The sequence below is a fragment of the Balaenoptera ricei genome, chromosome 19, assembly GCF_028023285.1.
Source record: "Balaenoptera ricei isolate mBalRic1 chromosome 19, mBalRic1.hap2, whole genome shotgun sequence".
Lineage (NCBI taxonomy): Eukaryota > Metazoa > Chordata > Mammalia > Artiodactyla > Balaenopteridae > Balaenoptera > Balaenoptera ricei.
The window spans coordinates 27,619,013-27,642,771 of NC_082657.1; the positions used below are offsets into that span (position 1 = coordinate 27,619,013).

Sequence of the window (23,759 nt, forward strand, 5' to 3'; positions counted from 1 at the left end):
TTGGTAGTCCTCTCCATACTTCACTATGGGGGTCATTCTCGTTGGTGTCATTGTGAAGACTTTTTTAGAAAAATCTCTTCACTCAGAGCAAGTCATTTCATATTCCCTGTTTTCATCCATAAGTCATTTTTCTTTCTAACAGAAGATAATGGGACTATTGCCTGAATGTGTAGATCTTTACCTTACTTCCCCTAAACATAAAGAGATTTCAAATAACTTGGCTTTAAACTAGCATACTGGACATAGCAATTTTACGAACATAAATGCTTTAATTTTCTTTAAAATCTGATTCTTAATGCCTGCCAACACGACCCCCCACCCTGGTAAGTTATAGGTCCACTCTTGTGCTATGTTGTTAGACTATATGACATGGATTACCTGAGTCCCAGGGTGGATTAATTGTGACTTTGAGATGTTTATAATTTCTGAGTGCTTTTAACAAGAATGAGAGTTAGTACTTATTCTGATGGCTGAAGGGTCAGATGTCTTCCTTTCAGTCAGCAGTTGAGAAAGTGCACTAGTCAAGTGAACAATTTTCTGTATCCATTTTGTGGCAGATTATTATGATTAATGTGAATTTTGTAACTTTTGAGCAGTGTATTCTGCTAATACCTTGCTGTAGTTTCCATGGCTGAAAAGTAGAAATGGTTTCTGCTTATAGTCTAGATAATAAGGCAAGTATTATCTACCTAGGTTTGAAAGTGGAGGCTTCAGGCTTTCAGTATAAAAACTATCTGAATATTCATGAAGTGGATGACTTTGGAACATGTACAGTATCTTTTTCCTTGAGATTTTGAGGGTATGATTGTTTGACAGAAAACTGCCTGATAGTTCATGAGGATAAGGAATAAGGTTTGGATTTCAGGGCATGTAAGTAGATATATTGATATTTCTCAGAAGGAACTGAAATTATTGAGCTACTGGACTACCACAGGAGTATTAGTGATATTTGAGATGTTAGAACCAGTATACACGAGTTAGTTGGCTTGACTGCTGGGGGTGAGGAGGGGGATAGCTCATAACATTTAGAAATACTACAAGTGCTTTCTTCTTTCTCCTTTTCCCACCCAAAATTTGACAAGTAGTGAAATGTGATAGTTCACTATAAAAATGAAAATTAGATTGCTAAGTAGAGCTTCTTCATTTGTTTAGAAGTTTCTTTGTTTATCTGGGTGGAAATGATTGAATTTGATGGGTTTCCATTTTTCTTTCAGGCTCAGTTTATGAACCTCTTAAAAGCATTAATCTTCCAAGACCTGATAATGAAACTCTGTGGGATAAATTGGATCACTATTACACAATTGGTAAGCAAAACCTGAGGAAAACATGTCCTTAGGTAGCTATGCCTTAGTTATATTATAGACATTATAAGGACGATGTTCTCTCATTTGGACGTTGGGGTAAGTTTCAGTGCATAGACAGCTACATATTCCAATTGCATATGATATGGGGACTAAAAGGAATCTGACAAATCATATCAGTCCCTTGAATCATTTTGAAACTCACCAGTGTCCTCTGTGTCCTTTTAGCCTTCCTAAATATTACCAGATTTGAGAACTAGAGGCTGTCTCTTGAATAATTCTTACACAAAGATTTTGTAGAAGTATTCCTTGCTTATTTACCTATACATGGTTCCTATGTAGTCCTGAACCTTTTATATCCATTTCTAATTCATTGAGATTCAAAAGGTAATCTCAGGTTACTGTTACTGATATCAGGCACCTGTTTTTTTGGTTGCTATTTTGTTTTTGTCAGGATCAACCTGACAAATTTTGTTACTTAATGTGAGCAAGCAACTTTGAGATATGTATGTATTTAGGGGGCTCCTCCTTGTTCATCAGACCATAAGTTGGAAATGCCTATTAATTTTTTTTGTCAGTTTGCTTCTTGTGCCATTTATGTGGCCTAGTATGTCAAATATAAAATTTGATTTATTTGTCTCACTAAGGAGAAGGATTTTTTTGTTTGTGTCAACATTATGTAAATTATTTCAACTTATTTTGGTCAAGATTCTGGTATATATTCTTATGTTGCCCACGTATTATCTTTGTAGTCATAACTAGCTAAAGAGATTAAACTGCCTTTTAAAAGAAATGTCAGTTTTTTACTTTGGACTATGAGGACCAGTTTTTTACTCTGCGAAAAATAATAAATACTCTGGTATTCTGAAAGAAATGATAATGTCAGTTTAGTCTGAAAAAAGAAAAAGAAATTTAAGTCTTTAATCTCTGTGATGGACCAGAGTACTTTAGACCTTTGAAAAACTGTCCTAAAGTAGTTGACATATGCCAATCTAGATTAGAGTAACTTAATTTATTTTGGGGAAAAACATTACTCATCCATTTATAGTTAGACAGGAATAAAATAGCTTTTAGGAAATGTCATTTTAGTGTGTTTATTTTTCTATTTTAGTACTCTTTTATAAAAGGTAGTAGAGTTTGCGTTCTGTATGTGCAGATGCAGAACCTGCAGATAAGGAGGGCCTACTTTATTAACCATTTTAGATAAGGGACTTGAGTGTCTGAGGATTTTCGCATGCATGGTGGGTCCTGGAACCATCCCTGTGCATACTGAGGGACGACTGGAAAACACTGATTTCAGACTTCTTTGACTTAAGTTGAATGTTCACAAAATAATTATTTGCTTGCTGTTTTCATGTCGTATAAGGATGGGATTCAGTTTTAAAATGTTAAACATATCACTAATATATGTTAAATGAATACATTGCTCTTCAGGTACAAATTAGTCATCAGTGAAAAACAGGATTCTGGCCTGTTTAGGGTTGAGTTAGCTTTGGATTTAGCAAATGTATACAACTCTTTGTTGTATATTTGCTTTATTTTTCCCTATTGAACTTATTTTTGAAAATATACTTAGTTTTTTGGTTTATCTTTTTTTTCTGTATCTGATGTTGCCTTATAACACTTACCGACATAAAGAAGGATGTGCTAAAGGCTTTTTAAATGCCAGTTAGCTGAGTTCTTTCCTCAAAAGTGGAAAGACCCCTTCATGCAGTGTGGATCCCTACTTAGGCTGCAGTTACTTACCCGGAGTTGTTTCTACATCTTCAAAAGTTTTATACTACAGCTAAGTTTAGAAACAAAATTGTAGGATGAGGAAACCAAAGAAGTTTAAGACCTTCAGCTCAAGGGAAATGGATGGCTGTACAATTCATTCTTTTTCTTGTTTTCAATTGCAGTCAAGTCAACATTGCTGCTGTATCAAAGTCCAACCACAGGTCTCTTTCCCACAAAAACATGTGGTGATGATCAGAAGGCCAAGATCCATGACAGTCTATACTGTGCTGCTGGGGCCTGGGCTTTGGCTCTTGCATACAGGTAAGCTGGTGTGTCTTTTACTAGTAACTCCAAGTCTAGGTAATAGGGTTTTGTAACCCCAAGACAAATTGGGCAGCTATCTTCTGGCTCTGCTGCTGAGTCACTGTGTGACCTGCAACTGCTCACATCTCCTTTTAGGACTCTAAACCTTTCAGTTTTCCTAAGGATTTACATGAGACAAGTTCTAACATTTTATGACTTTGTGACCAAAATTTCTCATCTCTAGGTTTGTAAATCATCATTAGTCTTTGACAGAATGAATTGCCCATTCTCTTTGAGTTGATTGGTTTCAATCACAGAGGAAATTGATGGTGATTGAATTTTACAGATGATAAAACTAGGGCCTAGAGTAGTTAACAGATTTGTTCAAAATTGCACGACTAGTAAATGACAGAGCCAGGGCCAGGACTCTTCTCCTTCCCTCTTCCAGTTCAGTGTTTTTCTCACTATACTTCTTTGGGGTATCACTTAATAAATCTGGTTGTAAGTCAAATAATTATTTCATAAAGTAAAAGAAAAATAAATCTTTTCACAATACAAAAGTTCTCCTTACTTCATTTATTTCATTATATATGGAAAGCATCTGTTGTGGGTCTTGACACACAGTCAATAGTGATACATTTTAACCGTTACAAAAATGAGGTTTCTGAATATTAATTTTCTGAAGGTGATACATGTATGTACTTCTGATTTGAAAATTGTATCTTTCACATGAACATGGTTCCTCTGTCTTAAATCATTGATGTGTTGCACTTGTAAAGAAAATCAAATAATGAGATAATATAAAGGCAGTCACCTTCAGCACTTGTTTGCTAATGTCACTACCAGCGTTTTTTACCATATTCTATGTAAGCACAATGTAGCTTCATTAAATGTCTAGCAACTACTAGTCTTAGGACCAGTAGCACCTTAACCAAGTAGTCAAGCCAGTAATGGGACAGACTGACATTAGGTGCCTCCTGATGTGACACATTACCCATATCGACTTCTTACCAAAATGTGTAAATGGCTCTATCTGTAAATACACAATCAGACAAAGCCAGATTGTGACTACTTGTAAGACAACTTGCCTGAGCTCTTAAAAAATGTAGTAATCATAGAAGATTAGAAAATAGGTGTGAAGATGGCTAGATTATGAGAACTACATGCAATGCGAGAACCTTGATTGAATCACGCATTAAAAAACAGTGTAAAGTATATTTTGGGGATAATTGGATTATATTTGATATACACTATATATTAGACATTATAGTATCAATTCATTGGGTATGATAATGATATTATGGTTATGTAGGAGAATGTCCTTGTTTTTAGGAGATACTTCTGAAATATGTGTGGGTAATGGTACTTCAAATACTGCAGAAAATAAATTAGAGAATGCAAGCTAATTTTAGCAACTGGTGAATCCAGGTGAAGAGTAATTGTAGCATTCTTTTAGCTTTTCTATAGATTTGAAATTTTTGTAAATAAAATGTTGGGGGAAAATTGCTTAAAGAAAAACAAGAGTACAGGCCTTTTCCCAGGAGGCTTCAAAGATCTGATAGAGAATTTAAAGTCTTTTCTTTGCTGGGGACACTATCTATGTACTAACTCCCTGGATAATTTATCTTCTTACATACTTAAAGTAGCAGATTTTTTGTTTTACTAGCAAGCAAAATGTGTTCTATTTGGAGAAATGCAAGGGTACTTACCACAAAATTACTATGAAGCCCTTTTTACTTTCACAATATTATGTTGTGATAGTTTGTTTAGAGAATCCCCATGTTGTAAAATTAGTAGAATTTTTTTCCAGTTCTACTTGTAAATGCTAATGAAATCATATAGATTATATTAGGAAGAATTCCTCAAAAATTAGGCTGTCAGTATTTTCTCTTCAGGAATTTATATCAATCTCTTATTGGTAATGAATGCATAATATAAAGTTATTAATTTTTGAAAATGGGAGTAATTTGATTTTTCTAATTGTATTAGTTTTCAATCAGTCTTGTCAACAATCTCTTGAAACCTCCCTTCTGTTTGAATTTGTGTGTGTGTGCATGTGTACTGAGGACTTAAAAGGATTATTTTATGCACATTTATATTTCATATACATTAGGAGTATAATTTGATGTTATTTAATTAAATAATTGGATAAAGTCAAGAGACAATGAAGTAACTTATTTGCAAAAATACACTTTGAAATAGTTTTCCTTAAATGTAATATTACAGTTTCACTTTGTAATTTTGTTTTATTTTAGAGGGAAGAAATACTAAAATGTTTGACTTTTTAAAATGTCATTTACATATCAAGTTGTAGTCCTGAATATGCCATTGTTTAAAATTATAATTATATTACACTACACCTATATTACACTATGTATAATTATATTACATTACATTATATTACATTATAATTATATGTGAATATAATTATAATTAATATAAATAAAATTTTATATTTTATATAATTATAACCGTTATAATTATTTTATTTTATAAATAATTATATAGATTTACATCGTTTAGGTTAAAACTGTTCCTGAACCTAGTCAATTATACAAAATCTGTTAAAAGAAAGTTGAACCTATACTTTATGCCATACTAAAAAGTATCATGTAGGGTTTTTGCATTTTTTGTTCTTTCTAATATAACGTCTAGAAAAAATCATGACTTTAAATTAGGGTTTAAATATGGAATTTAGTTTTCTTTACTTTTTACATTTGAGAAGAGTAAGTAATTTTTTTAAAAAGAGTATTGACTTGAAAAAATACTTTCAGACTGTTTAAATGTGCATATATTAGAAATACAAAAACTCAAGGCAGACAAGATACCTTGCAGTACTGTCTAAGGGAGATAGAGGATGCCTTCATGCAAGAAGTTAGCCAGTTCCCTCCCTTGTCAGATTTATTGCTATTTTAGGAACTGAATATAACAGGTGGCCCTAGCTTAGTGCTAGTAAACAGTCAAGTCACATGACCAAACAGTATTCGTATTTTTTTTTCCTTGAAGTTTGGCTGTGTGGAAATAATGCACCAATGATAGGATTCAAGTGTTTAGTTTCTTCACTAGTTATATATTTATAAGTATGGAATTCTGGTTCAGATATAAACTCAAGACTTCATATTGTAGAAATATCTGATCAACATCTCCACATAGCTTGTGATCAATATATTGACTAAAGTTAAATTTAAAGTTATTTATCTGTTTTTTAAAATTAAAAGTATTATTGAGATCATATTAAAACTTGAATGTGCACCCACAGAACTGGCTAAAGAGAGTAGAATATTGCCAGTTCCTCGTAGAAAATAGAGGAATTATTTTGGATCACTAGGTTCATTTTAACTCTTAGGAAAGGGAATAGATATATACTAATTGCCTAAATGTTTTTACTCAAATGCAACTGTTCTTTTATTTTCTAAGTCAGGAGAGAAATATTCTTCTGGTTACCACTATTATTTGCAGAACAAAGGAGAAACACGAAAGCTTCATTGAAATAGGATTCCTTATTGCGGCTGAATTATTCTGGAATATTTTAGTCATGGTTTAATGTATGTGGAAATTAGGGGCAGATAATTATTTTAAAGGCAATTTTAGAAAAACTTGACTTTTTTTTTCTGAATTATTTCTTTGTTTTAAGGTGAGGTGGGAATTATATACAGAACATTTCTTTGAGCTCATTATATTCCAGATGTGCTGTTTCCTTCCTTTATCAGTGCCCCGTCCACTGTTATCCGTGCCATAATTTGCTTCTACTAACACTTGGCTCTGACATCGGGGGGAAAATATATCACAGAGCAGAATCATACTAGTTTTACTTTAGCGCCTGCATATGAAAGGAGGAATGATGTTCTAATGACAAATAACTTACTCTTTACTGACATTCACTGTACTATGTTAAAATGATCATCCTTCTTTCCATTACTGGTATGTGAGATCTGTAATTGAAAGAGGAGGTAATTATAGTATACTTTTAAATAAGGAGACAGGTGATGTTTTTTATCAAGTGAGGATGATGGCCAGATATTTTAGTTAAGATTTAGTAAAACAATGAATAAACTACTTCTATTTTTTTCATTGGTGGGTAACTCTCATTCATCTTTTTTGAAGGCCACTGATCAATAATAAAGGAACTTAAAGACAGAGGACATCTCAACCTAGTTTAATAGTTAGGTGTTATCTGTTTCTTTTCTATGTAAAAACAAGAGATAAAAACTATGGTCAATTGATTTTAAACTAAGACCTGAGAATATAAAGGTTTATGCCCAAATGCATCATGTATCATACTGGATGCATATTTTAACTGAAGGCATTCCTGACTGAAGTGCCCAGCCTGGCATTATTAAACACATGGCAGAACAAAGAAGACATGTGCCTACCTTAATCTACACTTCATTGAATCCAAGTGGCCACTGCATAACCTAAAGGGACTGATATTTAAAATTGCCTCTACTCTGTAACAGTGAATTTAAAAAATCTTTTGGTGGATTTTTCCAATATAGAAATATCCTTTAAAGTTTCAGCCAAGTCAGTGTTGAAAATATTATATACTATTTTTAAAGCAATTGGATTACTTCCTTAAAAGAAGGAGAAATTTGTGCAAGTTTCATCATGGGATTTTTATTTTTTTTCCCCCAGCATTTCTACATCTGCTGGGAAATTGGATTTCACTGTTACAGAATTAGTAGATGTCGCCAGAACATAGGATTAGCTAGCTAGATAGTTAAATACTTAATTATCAAAAGCTCTGCTTCCTTTTCAAATGCATTTTCAATTTGTCTCATGAGTTATCTCTCTCACCCAGGCGCATTGATGATGACAAGGGAAGGACCCACGAGCTGGAGCACTCGGCTATAAAATGTATGAGAGGAATTCTCTACTGCTATATGCGTCAGGCCGATAAGGTAAAAACACTATAGTGTGGACTGAAATTCTCACATCATTCTGAGGTATTAATTTAACCAATATAGCAATAGCATCTTCTGAAGAAGAATGTACTTTCAAAAGGTAAAGCCACGTCCTAGGGCAGTCTAGATAGGTTAAAACAGCTCTGCCTTCCCAGCCCAGGGTTTTGAAATACTGAAATTGAAGAAATACCTTAAGCGAGATTGATTGAGAACTGCTATTTGGGCTTGAATTTGTTTGTATTTTGCATCTGGTGTTTGCTTGATAAATACTCAGTTTCTCAGGAACCTCACTATATCCATAATTCTAACCAATATTGTATTACTTAAGAAAATCCTTATCAAAATTCCTTTTGGACATGTGAATACTCTGGCTTAAGTGAACTTTAGTTTAAGACTATAATAACTTCATTCATTTACATGTAAAGAGGGCAGGAATTATAGGCTTAGAAAACAGCAAACTTTACAGGGTTATTTTGGAAATTAAAGAAATAATATGCATAATAAAACTTTTTAAACTGTAAAGCTCTATACAAATATAATGTGATATTCCCCCTACTTACCTACACCTCTGTATTTCTAGGTCCTAATATAGTAAGCATCCATATATTGAATATTTACATCAGTGCGTCATGGTTCCCCAAGACCACTCCCAGGTTTGATGATTCATTAGCAAAGATGCACTTCAGTAATTAATGCAGGCAATTTTGATCACTTAATGCTTTGTATATCTCTATCATATGAATACTATATTGTTTTTGTGATAGCACATTTTTTTAAGACCTGTATCTGAAGTCAAAATGAAAAAAAAAAAATCACTTATATTCTGTCACCAGAAAATGGCAACCAAACAATGTTAGTTTACCGAGAAAGTAAATTTATGCACAGCTGATAATAGAGATATATGAAAAACCTATAATCTGTCTACTGAGATTTGACTTTGCAAATCATTATTATAAAGGTTTTTCAGTGCTTAAAGTATTATGTCATATTGACATATTTGAATTAAACTTGTATGTCATATAGATTGAAGTAAGTGTGATTTAAGTTATTTTTTCTTATGTGAGAAGTTTACTGTTTATTTCACATTTATCATTTCATGAATGCTTTATGTCTATGAATTCAACTTTTCTCTCAAGGAAACATTGTGAGAGCCATGAATTTTGTATGTTTGCTAACCAGGCTGACAGACTTAAATTATAATTGTTTATCAAAAGGAAGAAAATGATGTAGTATAAATTTTTTTCTTTGTGACTTATTTAACCAATTGTTAATGTCCTTTTCTAAATATTTTTCAACTTTACTAACCAGTACTCACAATTATGTTTTCTTTTGAATACACTTGAGTGTGATTTAAGCTGTCTTGAATTCCTTAAATTACAAAGGATTATCATTTTTTGCCTTATGTAGGTATGATGGTAGACCATTAAAATAAGTGTGAGTTGTAAGAAGGTGTAGGTCACATTAAGATTAGGTATTTCTGCATACTGCAAAATGTAGGGTTTTACAAATTTTAAAGCATTTTCATTGTCATAATCTTTCTTGAGTCCCATAACCTTTAGAGTAGGCATGGAGGATATTACTGTAATCCACATACAACTCAGTTGGAATGAACCATGCACCCAGCTCAGTGTGTCCCACCATACCTTCACCTCTTATTGGTGCTCACCATTTCCTTAATGACTCCATAGCAGTAGAGACTGTTACCATATTTTTATTTTTTTAAATTGCATTTTATTTATTTTTTTTTGAATTTTATTTTTTTTATGCAGCAGGTTCTTATTATCTATTTTATACATATTAGTGTATATATGTCAATCCCAATCTCCCAATTCATCCCACCACCCCCACCCCCAGTTACCATATTTTTAAATATGAAATTATATCTTTTGGCCTTCACTTAAAACTAAAGTAAAGCATATTTGTAGTGTTCATGTGCTCTTTGACCTTAAGGCTCATCTTCTGAAGTAAAATCATGACTTCGAAAGTCTAAGGCTCTCCACTTTTGTTGCTTCTCATTGTAAAGCACGCTTCCTGACATATTTTCTAATAATACTACCTAAAGGAGATAATTTATTATGAATTTGAGTGAATAGCGTTTTCCTTGATTTGAAGAATGTAGAGCAATCTGATTTCTATTATTGGCTTGCTGCTTGTATTAATTTCTACTAATTAACATTAGGTCATTTTTTACCTTTAAATGTTCATATACCTATTTTTACTAACACTTCTTAAGGAGAAGCATTCAGATTTCAAAATTGATTCAGTCTGCAGTTAGTAGTTCAGAGGGCAGGGATTTGCTTTACAATAGGCTATGAATGTTGCTGTCTCTACCTCCTTCAAAAATTTATTTGTTTAAAATGCTACCAAGTAGTTTCTAATTCATGAGAAATCATTAAAACTTTATAAAGTTTATTTTTCCAGGATTCCCTTATGAGATGATTTTTCCTACCTAAGTGCATATTTTAAGTCTATAAATTAAGAATGGATGACAGCATACTCAGTACCTTTTCCTGAACGATAAACTGCTGATTCACAATGATTAAAGTTTTCAGGAAAAATCTAAATAAAATACAAGAAGAAAAAACATTATTCTAGATTTTTTTAATCTAGAAAATTTTACTTTAATTATTCTCTATTTTTACTTGTCAAATGCCAGATATCATACAATACTAATTGATGTCCTCTTGATTTTGACTGCTTTCAAGAGTACTTTCTGTCTATATTTTACATACAGTATGCCCCATTAATTGTCAAAGCTTATAGAGTTTGGGTCTTTTATTTTTTCTGAAATTTTAAATTATTTGTCTTGTAACAGCTTTAAGACTCAAAGCATAATTATATAATTCCCCACTTGAGCATCTTTAATCATTTAGTAATTGCTTTTCCCCTGACACAGTGATTGAATGAATATAAAATCTCATGCTGGGTACTTGTGTGTCTTGAAGACAAATGACAAACACTGCCTTGTCAACTGCAGCAATCACTTTATTAAACTAAGAAAACCTTATCCATCTAGATCCTTATCAAGTGGGCAAAATGTATTTTGTTTTAATTTAACCACATTTTTGTCTATGAGCCCAGAATAATGTTCAACACTTTGAGATAATAGTCATGGTACTGTGAAAGTAGTGACCACATTGATTTCTATTTGTGTAGTCTAAGACAGGAGTCCCCAGCCCCTGGCCCGTGGATGGGTGCCAGTCTGCGGCCTGTTAGGAACTGGGTGGTACGGTAGGAGGTGAGCAGCGGGCGAGCGATTGAAGCTTCATCTGCCGCTCCCCATCAGTCTCATTACCACCTGAACCATCAACCCCCCATGCCCCCACCAGTGGGTCAGTGGAAAAATTGTCTTCCATGAAACCGGTCCCTGGTTGGGGACCGCTGGTCTAAGACTATTGCCAGAAGTTTCAGATACTGAGAAGGGGTAGCCTTCTCACCTTCTCTGAGTTAACACTGGATAGCTTGGTCACTACATAGATAGAGGATGTACATCCCTACCTCTACCCTCACTCTCTCATTTCTGATTATCTTTTGATAGGTCATGACTTTCATTTTGTTGATTTCAACCATAGGGAGAGCTTATTTGTTTGTGCAGGGCTCTTGGGGGTGCAAAGGTGCGTTAGCCCTCTAGCACAGTACTGTCAAATAAATTTTCTGTGATGATCTAAATGTTCTCTGTTACTGTGTTGAACAGTTACAGAAGTCACTAGTCACATGTGGCTGTTGAACACTTGATATGGGGCCAGTGTAACTGAAGGACTGAATTTCTAAATTTTATATAATTGTAATTTAATTTAATTAGTCACATGTAGCTAGTGGCTACCATATTGGATAGTGTAACTTCTAGAAGCTTGCAAGATAGTGGGAGATACAGACAACTAATAAAAATAAAAGCCTGGAAAAACAATTGAGGGATAAGCACCCTGATGTAGGAGTCCAGAGGAAGGAATTTTAGTTGGGGTTCAGAAGGGACTTTATAAAAGAAGGTTTTGTTTTGTTTTTTTGAGATAAGACTTTAAGGATGGAGAAGAAATTTAAAGGTAGAGAAGAGAATATGGTTCTATGTGGTTCCTTAGCCAAGTGAAACAAGACAAGATCGTGAATACCCAGATACCATCAAAGAGAGAAGGAAGTCATTGCCTTACATAGAGCTATGTGTCATTCTATTCATTCTCTGTTCCTATTCATCTCATACTTCCAGGAGCTAGTACTTGGCATACTTGGCATACAACTGATCAGTAAATGTTTGCCGAATTGAATTAATATCTGTTTGTCCTTGGAGTTTGTCTTTTTGTCATTTAGTAATTACTTAGTATTCTAAAATGGTTAAATTTTTTGTTTAGTTAATAAGTAAAGGTATGGCCTATATTCGCTTGGAATTGGTGCCTTAGTAATGAGAGTATGTGTGGCAAAAGAAATGAAAACACGTTGACAAGAGCATGGGTTACAATTTGTGATCCTTGGAGAAAGAAAAAGCATTTGAAGTTTTGAACACTTACTGAATTAGAATGTCGCCTTTCATTGAGTGTCATTTCCAAATAGCAGTACAGTGGGATACAATCCCTGAAATCCTGTCCCACAGAATAAACCGTTATTTGACTCTAAAATAAGATGCAAAACATTACAAAAGCCAATGCTACTACATTAACAAGCTCCCTATTACACTTGAGTTGTTAATGTTTGTGAAATATCAATTAAGTATTTAACAATCGTGTTAACTGTTAAATTAATAGTTATGAGTTTTCTGTGTTTTGTTTCTTTAGAAAAAGTAATAACACTTCTGCCTTTTTCTATCCTCTGTCTATAAGCTGTTGCTTTCCCCATTAAAAAATGTCTTGAAAAATAATTTATAATCTCTGATCTTGAATGAGAATGTGAATTAGTAGCATTATTCAAATTTTATATTTGATTCTAGGTCCAGCAGTTTAAGCAGGATCCACGCCCGACAACATGTCTTCACTCTGTTTTCAACGTACATACAGGAGATGAGATTCTCTCTTATGAGGAATATGGTCATCTTCAGGTAAAAAGAGAAGATTACAAATTTTCTTCTCCATTTATACTCTACATCATAGAAGATTTGAGGCTATTTACAATTCTTAAAAAGTAGATTTCATAAATTGTTCAAAACAGTAGTAGAAAATCAACCATGAAATGAAGAAATCCCACCAGGACTGAATTAGGTATTGTGATTGAACATTAAATTTGACTGAGTTCTTGGTCCAAAAGCAAGAAGGGCAGGTGGATAGATTATAATATTATTACGATCTAGAAGAAGGAATCCTACAGCTCTTTCAGTGACAAAAGCTTGTTCTTATTACCAAATTTAGAGGAATTTCAATATTTAGGAACTAGGCAATAAAAGACAATTAGCAGTAATATAACAGCAAATCAGAAGTTTTTGTTACATGACAGTTCATTTTTAATATATCAACCTTCAATAAAGCTAAAAACATACCACTAAAATGTAATTCCAAAGGCATTTCTGGAGTCTATAAATTTTATCTTACATACTATATTAAATTTTGTATATAAATGTTATATGCTAAGAATACACCATAAGACTTTGTTTTGTTTTCACTTTTTCTCTCACATCTGTGTACTCCTTTTAGCAGGACATCCTATTGCCTTGTTTCTAGGATACAAATGTTATATATGCTGTTTATCTTTAATGGATTTTCTTCCTGTTCATCATTTGGTTCTGCAGTCTTTAGGATAGAATACTTATTATTCATATATTCCTTACTAAAATCAGAGTATCTCCTTTGTATAGTTCCTCTCTCTCTAGAGATCTGAAATGTCTTACTTTAGTATGACTCCTCCAAACACAGAAAGTTGTGTCCCCATTTCTAGGCAGCAGAAACTCTTACACTTATTTGTAACCTGTTCCTTGGAGATGTAGTGTTACATGAATATGTAGCTACTCAACCTTCTCCTTGTAATTATCACCTAATTAGGTTTTCTGTACCTTTTGCTTTGACAAGTACATTTACTATTGACATAGGGTTTTCAGAAGATAGTGGCTCATTTATTTTTGTATCTCAGAATTTAAGCTCAGTGCCTGGCACACGGTAGCTTTCAAATAAATGCTGGTCAACCTGTTATTTGGTAGTCCCTGTACAATTTACCACTTACTGTTATTTTCTCACAGAAGCCTCCTGAAAGTCAGAGCAGTGAGCTCTTTGAGGTGTTGCTGTAAGTGGCTGTCAATAGTAATGAAATTTCTTTGAGGTCATTTCTGACAGGCCGGTGTCAGTGCTCTAAGAAAATATTTGGGTGACCTTGGCAATGGAATGAAACTCTTCCCTACTGTGTTCTGAGAAAAGTCCCTCAAGAGTTGATGTTGATCTCAAATACCTAAAAACTGGAATCCTCTGTCTCTTTATGTGGCCCACTTGGACCTTGACAAGACCCCCGACACACACTGGACTTTGAGTGCTGGGAAATCAGGAGATGTTCACGATAGTCATGGTTCCTGAGAGAGCTACCCCCACTGGTAGGCCCTGGCAGCCCAGGGCTGCTTTGTCCAAGGCATCTAGGGCACAAATAATTTTCTGCCCCAACTTTCTGTCAATTATTCAGAAAGGACTGGAGGAGAGTCAAGGAAGGCACAAGGTACCAAGGCTGTTAGTGGGTAATAATCTTTTGGGTTAGAATTATATGGGGAGAAAATTACATCTTGCCTTCTCTTTGTTTTTAACTCAAGTTAGCAGCTTGCTGGCTAAATGAAAAATTTTCACTGCTTCCCATTTATTTATTTGTTTGTTTATTACAAAACAGCTTTATTGAGATATAATGCGCATAATATACAGTTCGCCTATGTAAAGTATATAACTCAGTGGTTTTTAACATATTCACAAAGTTGTGCAGCCAACATCACAGTCAGTTTCAGAACATCTTCATCACCCGATAAAGAAATCCTGTACCTATTAGCAGTCACTCCCCATCTCCTTCAAAGACCCCAACCCTAGGCAATTACCAGCCTACTTTCTGTCTCTGTGAATAAGCCTATTTTGTACATTTATATAAATGGAATCATACAACATATGGTCTTACGTGACTGGTTTCTTTCACTTAGCATAATGTTTTCAAGGTTTGTCCATGTTGTAGTATTTATCTTTCACTGCTTGTTTTCTCTAGAAAACTTAGAACATCCCATTCAGAATTCCATGAGAATCTTTATTTTTGGTTAAAGTGGACATTATTGTCTTTTTCTTTGTTTTGTTTAGATCATATAATGTTTATCTTTAATAAACTAATAAACTAAGAGAAAAAACTCATTTGTTCATAAATAGATTTTAAATTATTGATTACTGTGTTCCAGCAGTTGCTTACATAAGTTCTGTATTCTCTGAATACAAGATGCACTGCCTATTGTTTATGGTGTACTGGCATAGTCCTAATGTCTTAATTGCCAAACAGTTTTTTCATTTACATACATTTGAGTTGGATTGACATTACATAGCTGCCTGTGGGGCAAAACTGTTTCAAAGTAGAAGTACTTAGATCTAGAGTTTAAAAATAAATCTTAGAAAGCAAATGTTGTAAAAATAGTCCCTAATTAGCTGTTTATAATCATCACAATGAATTTGAGGATTTTAGAGTTTTACATACAAAGTTGAGATTTTGTTATGAACTAAATCCACAGCGCCTTTATTTTTCATAGGAAAGGAAATAGTTTTTATATGCCACTACTAGAGCAAAAGACTTGTAATTTTAGCTTTGACATTTAATTTCATAAGATAGTATTTTTGTTGTTTCCTTTAACCTATTATAATGTTTGTTTTCAGATAAATGCAGTGTCACTCTATCTCCTTTACCTTGTGGAAATGATTTCCTCAGGACTCCAGATTATCTATAACACTGATGAGGTATGATTTCCCCAAATTCTCTAGTACTAAATTTCATCTCTGAGAATATCTTTCTTCTTTTACTTTTTCAAACTTATTTTTAGTTGTATAAAATGGATTATTCTTAAATTCATATAGCCAGATACTGGATTTTGGATACTCAGGCAAAAAAGTCTTTATATTTTCAATGCAAAGCACTTTAAAAATGTACAAAATATGTAACAGGTTATAAAACTTTACTCCTCTGAAGGCTGTATTTCAGGTGATCTGAAATAAAAACTTGTAACTTTCAGAAATTTTAGTAACAATGAAAATAAAATAGCATTTGCAGATTTTTTCAGAATTATTATGTCTTCTTTCATATCATTGCTTTTTGTAACCCATCCTTTTAAAAGTAAAAAAATACGTTTATTATATTTTGTTATTTTTATTTGTCCGACCTCAGTAGAGTTCTTGATGCTTTCCAAAAGATAAGTACCATGTTCTTATTCTTATTAGGGTATTTGAAAATAATTTATATGACAAAGTGGAGAAACATTTCTTTCATAGGCAATAATGCTTGAACAAACACACAGACAGACCCACATGCTAACACATTTTGAAATATGGCCACAGTTGGAGCAAAAAGCTTTCATTATTGAGATGGTCTATACAGTGAGAATTCCATCAAAGAGCAGGTATACTATATACTTATTATTTTTCTCCTGTGATCCATGCAGGGAGAACAATTATATCATATACTAAACACCACAGTCATCACTGAACTGCACTGAGGGTGCTGTGAAATTGGTACATGTAGTCCTGCCCTCTAGCAGTTCATAATCTTATACATTCATCCAGTTGTGCCTTTTTAATACACATAAGTAAAACCTCTTTAGAAGTGTAGCTATATAATAAAGAAACAATAATGATAAGAAGAAATTAGGACTTCCCTGCTGGCACAGTGGCTAAGAATCCGCCTGCCAATTCAGGGGACCTGGGTTCAATCCCTGGTCCAGGAAGATCCCACATGCCACAGAGCAACTGAGCCTGTGCGCCACAACTACTGAGCCTGCACTCTAGAGCCTGTGAGCCGCAACTACTGAAGCACGCGCGCCTAGAGCCTGTGCTCTGCAACAAGAGAAGCCACTGCAATGAGAAGCCCGTGCACCGCAACAAAAAGTAGCTCCTTCTTGCCGCAAGTAGAGAGAGCCCGCGTGCAGCAATGAAGACCCAACGCAGCCAAAAATAAATAAATAAATTTATTAAAAAAAAAAGAAGAAGAAACCTTTGGGACCAAAAAAAGTTTTAGATATCAATTTTTTGTGTGTGTTTTGAAAAGGTGATAAGATACCTTATTTATGTTATAACCCCAGCAGGGTTTAGGGCAAAACCGCATACATAGCACCTTAATATTTTTACATTGACATATGCATATTCACATAAAGTACGATAAATAAGGCAGATAATCTGATGTCAGTTATGGGTTTTGCTGACAAATGAGTTAAGAAAAAATGAGTTTCAGAGTTTGTGGGATTTTCGTATTGTAAATAAGAGATGGTAGACCTGAATACTAATTAGAGGTGGAGGGGAAAAACACATTAAACAAAGAAAAATTAAGAACTGTGGTCTAGTGCAGTTTGAGTTAGGAGAAAGAAGTCAGAGTTTTCCCCAAGTAGGGGAGATTTGAACTGGGACTAAAGGAAGGTTCATAGAAAAGTGTTTCAGTTGAAATGAGCAAGACCAAGCCCATTGGAATCTACGGTTCCTGCCAGACTGTGGAGTAATTGGCACACAGGCTTAGGGTGGGAAGATGATGGAGAGTTTGAATGTTAGACATGAGAATTGTGATACTGTGTCAAGATTCACAGAACCTTTTTGACAACAAAAATGGTGTGAAAAATAGCAGACCTTGGTGTCAGAATGATATGGGGGATAAAGAAGACACAGTAGCCACAGATGTGTTTCTAGACCTAGAGCATAGAAAACCAGTGGTCTTATGGTGCAAAACAGAATTGAGAAGTACTTACAAATGGTGGAAGAATTTAGAACATGGTGTTTAATGGAAAATCCAAATGGATATATTTCATAATTGGGTATAAAACAAAGGTATGGGTTATAAGTATTCAAGGGCTAGAATACCATAATCACAGAATTGTAAATATGCATTGCAAACATAGAATGTTAATTAATTTTTTTTAGTCAGATTGTTTTCTTTTGTTGAGTTTTAAGTGTTCTTTGTATATTTTGGATAACAGTGCTTTATCAGGTGTGTCTTTTGTAAACATTTTCTCCCAATCTGTGGCTTGTTTTCTCAATCTCTTGACATTATTTTTCACAGAGCACAAGTTTTTAATTGTATTGAAGTCCAGATTATTAATTATTTCTTTCCTAAATTGTTTCCTTGACGTTTTATCTAAAAAGGCATCTCTATACCCAAGGTCATCTAGATATTGTCCTGTGTTGTCTTCTAGGAGTTATAGTTTTGCTTTTACATTTAGGTCAATGATCCATTTTGAGTTAACTTTTGTAAAGGATATAAGTTCTCTCTCTATATTCATTTTTTTGTTTTAATGAGGATGTCCATTTGTTCCAGCACCATTTGTTGAAGAGACTGTCTTTTCTCCATTGTATTACCTTTGCTCCTTTGTTAAAGATCAGTTGACTATACTTACGGGGTTCTATTTCTGGGCTCTCCTTTCTGTTCCTTTGATCTGTTTGTTTATTTTTTTGCCAATGCCACACTGTGTTGAATACCATAGCTTTATAGTAAATCTTGAAATTGGGTAGTGTGATATCTCCAACTTAGTTCTTCTTCAAAATTGGGTTGACTATTCTGGGTCTATTGCTACTCTGTAAAAACTTTAGAATCAGTTTGTTAATATCCATAAAATAACTTGCTGGTACTTTGGTTGGGATTATATCGAATATATAGATCAATTTGGGAAGAATTGATAGCTTGACAATATTGAGTCTTCCTATTCACGAACATGAAATACCTCTCCATTTATTTAGTCCTTCTTTGATGACATTAATCAGTTTTGTAGTTTTCCTCATATAGATCTTATATATATTTCCTTAGATTTATACCTGTTTCATTTTTGGGGGTGTTAATTTTAGATTCCACTTGCTCATTGTTGATATATAGGAATGTAATTGACTTTTATATATTAAACTTGTATCCTGCAACTTGTTATATTTGGTTATTAGTTCCAGGGTTTTTTTGTTGATTGTTTTGGACTTTCTGCATAGATGATCATGTCATCTGCCACCAAAGACAGTTTCATGTTGTCCTTCCCAATCTGAATACCTTTTATTTCCTTTCCTTGCCCTATTAAATTAGCAAGGACTTCCAGTATGATCTTGAAAAGGAGTGGCAAGAAGGAACATGCTTGCCTTGTACCTGATCTTACTGAGGAAGCATTGAGTTTCTCACCATTAAATATGATTTTAGTTGTATATATTTTGTAGATAGTCCATTTCAAGTTGAGAAAGTTCCCCTCTATTCCTAGTTTACCAAGAGTTTTTGATCATGAATCAGTATTGGATTTTGTCAAATACTTTTCTTCATCTGTTGAAATGATCATGTGATTTTTCTTTTTTAGTCTTTTGTTGTGATGTATTACAGTAATAGATTTTCTAATGTTGAATCAGCTTGGCATGCCTGAGATACATTCTACTTGGTGTGGTATAATTCTTTTTTATACTTTTTTGGATTCAATTTTCAAATATATATATATTTTTATAAATTTATTTATTTTTATTTATTTATTTTTGGCTGCGTTGGGTCTTCGTTGCTGCATGCAGGCTTTCTCTAGTTGTGGTGAGTGGGGGCTACTCTTCGTTTTGGTGCACAGGTGTCTCCTTGCGGTGGCATCTCTTGTTGTGGAGCCTGGGCTCTAGGTACACGGGCTTCAATAGTTAAGGCACACGGGCTCAGTAGTTGTGGCTCGCGGGCTGTAGCGCTCAGGCTCAGTAGTTTTGGCACATGGGCTTAGTTGCTCTGCAGCATGTGGGATCTTCCCAGACTAGGGCTTGAACCCATGTCCCCTGCATTGGCAGGTGGATTCTCAACCACTCCGCCACCAGGGAAGCACAATTTGCAAATATTTTGTTGAGGATTTTTGCATCTATGTTCATGAGGGATATTGGTCTGTAGTTTTCTTATAATGTCTTTGTCTGGTTTGGGTGTTAAGGTATTGCTGGCCTCACAGAATGAGTTAGGAAGTATTCCCTCTGCTTTTATCCTTTGAAGGAGATTGTAGAGAATTGATAAAATTTCTTCCTTAAACATTTGGTAGAATTCACCAGTGAACCCATCTAGAACTGATGCTTTCTGTTTTGGAAGATCATAATTATTGATTCAATTTCTTTAATAGATACAGGTCTATTTAGATTATCTTTTTCTTTTTTTGTTGGTTTTGTTGTATTGTGGCTCTCAAGGACTTGGTCTGTTTCATCTAGGTTATCAAATTTATGGACATAGAGTTACTCTTCGTATTCCTTTATTTTACTCTTAATTGCCACGGGAAATGTAGTGATGTCCCCTCTTTTGTTTATGTTAATAGTAATTTGTGTCCTCTCTCTTTATTTCCTTAGTTAGCATAGCTAGAAGCTTATTTATTTTACTTTCAAAGAACCAGCTTTTGGTTTCATTGTTTTTGTCTCTTAAATTCCTGTTTTCAATTTCATTGGTTTCTGTTCTAATTCTTATTATTTCTTTACTTATTCTTACTTCGGATTTAATTTGCTCTTTTTCTAGTTTTCTAAAGTAGAAACTTAGAATATTGATTTTAGATCTCTTCTTTTTTAATATATGCATTCAGTGCTATAAATTTCCCTCTCACACTGCTTTCACTGCATCCCTAAAATTTTGAAAAGCTGTTTCATTTCATTTTTTTTTTTGACCCATATAGTATTAGTATTATGTTGTTCAATCTTCATGTTTGGGGATTTTCTAGTTGTCTTTCTGTTATTGATGTCTAGTTTAATCATTTGTGGACTGAGAGCAGACATTGTATGATTTATATCTTTTTACATTTGTTAAGGTGTGGTTTTGACCCAGAATGTGGTCTGTATTTGTGAGTGTTCCATGTAAGCTTGAGAAGCACATATATTCTGCTGTTCTGCAGTGAAATAGTCTGTGAATGTCCTTTATATCCAGTTGATTCATGATGTCATTGAGTTCAACTATATCCTTACTGATTTTCTGCCTGCTGGATCTGTTTCTTATAGAGAGGTGTTGAAGTCTTAAACTCTGATAGAGAATTCATCTGTTTCTCTTTCCAATTCTATTGCTTTTTTTCCTCACAATTTGATGTTGTTAGGCATATACATGTTAAAGATTGTTATGTCTTCTTAGAGAATCAACTCCTTTATTATTATGTAATGCCCTTCTTTATCCCTAATAACTTTCCTTCCTTTGAAGTCTGCTCTGTTTGAAATTAAATAGCTATTTCAGCTTTCTCGTCTGGTGATTAGTGTTAGCATAGTATATTTTTCACCATTTATTTATTTGAAATCTATATGTGTCTTTATAGTGAAAGTGGGTTTGTTATAGACAACATATAGTTAGGTCATGGTTTTTGATCCACTCTAACAATCTCTGTCTTTTAATAGGTACATTTGGAACGTTGACATTCAGAGTGATTATTGATATAGTTGGATTACTATCTGCTATATTGGTTACTGTTTTCTATTTGTTGCCCTTATTGTTTGTCTATTTTTGTCTTCCACTCTTTTTTTCCCTTTGCTCTAATTGAGTTTTTTATATGATTCTGTTTTCTCTCCTTTTTTAGCATATCATTTACATTTCATTTTTTTCCTACTTTTTTTTTTTTTTTTTTTTTCTTCCTACTTTTTTTACTTGTTGCCCTGGAGTTTGCAATATACTTTTACAACAAATAAGTCCACTTTCAAATAACACTATACTACTTCACACATAGTGTGAGTACTTTATAATAACAAAATAATCCTAATTCATTCCTCTTATCCCTTGTATCTTTGTTGTCATTTATTTTATTTATATATAAGCATACATAAACATATACACATGTAAGATATAGTCATAAACATAATCAGTTATCAATACATTGTTGCTGTTATTTTGCTATGATTAGGCAGTATTTATTTATTTATTTATTGGGTGAAGTAGAAAAGAATAGCTTTATTGCTTTGCCAGGCTAAGGGGGCCACAGTGGGCTAATGCCCTCAAAACTGTGTGTACCTACCTGGAGGAGGTAGTGAGGAGTTTTAGAGGAACGGTTCAAAGAGGGCGTGATCAACTCATGGACCTAGGCAGTCTTTTAGTTAGCCTTCTATAATCCTACGATTAGGTCCCAGTCTGTTAGTTAGCCTGTGCCTCTGGACTATGAACTTCATAAGTGTTTTCAGTTTTTTTCTCTCCCCTTAGGTAGGGCAGGATGGCTCTGGTAGGCTGGAATTGAAAATTTCTGTTCCCCATGTGGAAGGTTAGAGCTGGCTGGAATTGGGTATTTCCCTTCCCGAGTCAGTTAGGCTCTGAAAATAGCCCAGCAGGTCTGGCTTTGATTAACTAGTTTCCCCTAAGGGGAGACCCTCTTAAGAAAAACAGAATGTTTCAATGTATTTCAAAATGGTTACTTTTCCCTTCTCCTTGCTGGAAGCCACAGGGGATTTTCCTAGGATATTTTCTGTGGGAGCCTGGCTGAGCTCTTGGAGGTAAATCTCACAGTATTGTGGGGACCCCATTATGACTGTGTCACCCTGGACTTTTTAACTTTCAAGAGTTTTTAAGTGAGCCTCTAACAATTTGTCAGTTACAGTTCAGGTTTTACTACCCCATCACTGATACCCTAGGTGGTTTCTGCTCATGAGTCTATGCTCTTGGGAGCCATAACTGTTTCCGCCTGTGGATCTCTCCAGTCTTGGGACAGCAGTTTGCTCTGTGTCCTCCCCTCCCTCATGGATCCAAGAAGAGTTAAAAAGCTTTTTATTTGTTAGGATGAAGTGGAATGGCAATTTCTAAACTCCTTTTTTGCGGAACTGGAACGTAAGTGGTATTTTAGTTTTACTTATGGGGCTTATTAGCCAAAAATACCTTCTTGGCCAACTATTACACCATTCATGCAGCCTGAGCAGACTGCCTCACTTGGGCCCAGCCCTGGTCCTAAAGTCCTCCTAAGAGGAGGAAGAAGCAAGTATATGGACTATGTACTTAAGAAGTTTTTCATAAGAGGAAGAAGGATTTAGATGGTTTCAAATCTTTTAACTTGGAGACCTGACAAGTATAAAGTATTTCCTGTAAGTTTTATAGAATCTAAATAACTCTAAAGACCATGGAAAAGCTGAAGACATCAGGTTTTATGAAATTACACCAGGATTTTTATATAGGCAGGTTTTCCTTAGGGAAATAGGTAAGGTAACAAGAAATTGGGAAAGCTGGGAAGACCCTCCCCAATATTTGAAGTAAAAAAAAGTTTACTGGAGGTGTGTACTGCTCCACTCTTTGGTGGAGAAGTGACAGGATAGGTTTGTGTTTTATGAAAACCTACAATGCTCTGTTATATTTCTGTGAGGCCCCAACACCCTAATTGCTTTTTCCTTCACTGAAATGCCTGAGCTGTTCTTGGCTCTGAGGGCAGATATCTCTATGTTGGGATTGAGAATGAAAAGGTCAAGGATTCAGCTGCCTCAGCCATTCATCATTTGTGAGAGAACGTATGTAGACT

General features: G+C 34.3%; 1 protein-coding gene across 3 annotated transcripts in view; it reads left to right on the forward strand.

The window, feature by feature from the left end:
* PHKB (phosphorylase kinase regulatory subunit beta) overlaps window positions 1–23,759 on the forward strand; it is a 198,863-nt gene that overhangs the window by 38,519 nt on the left and 136,585 nt on the right. For all 3 annotated transcript variants that reach the window (XM_059906033.1, XM_059906034.1, XM_059906035.1), the window contains 5 exons: window positions 1,215–1,304; window positions 3,200–3,338; window positions 8,119–8,218; window positions 13,137–13,244; window positions 16,012–16,092. In XM_059906033.1, the coding sequence (XP_059762016.1) occupies window positions 1,215–1,304; window positions 3,200–3,338; window positions 8,119–8,218; window positions 13,137–13,244; window positions 16,012–16,092 (518 nt within the window). The remainder of the gene's footprint in view (window positions 1–1,214; window positions 1,305–3,199; window positions 3,339–8,118; window positions 8,219–13,136; window positions 13,245–16,011; window positions 16,093–23,759) is intronic.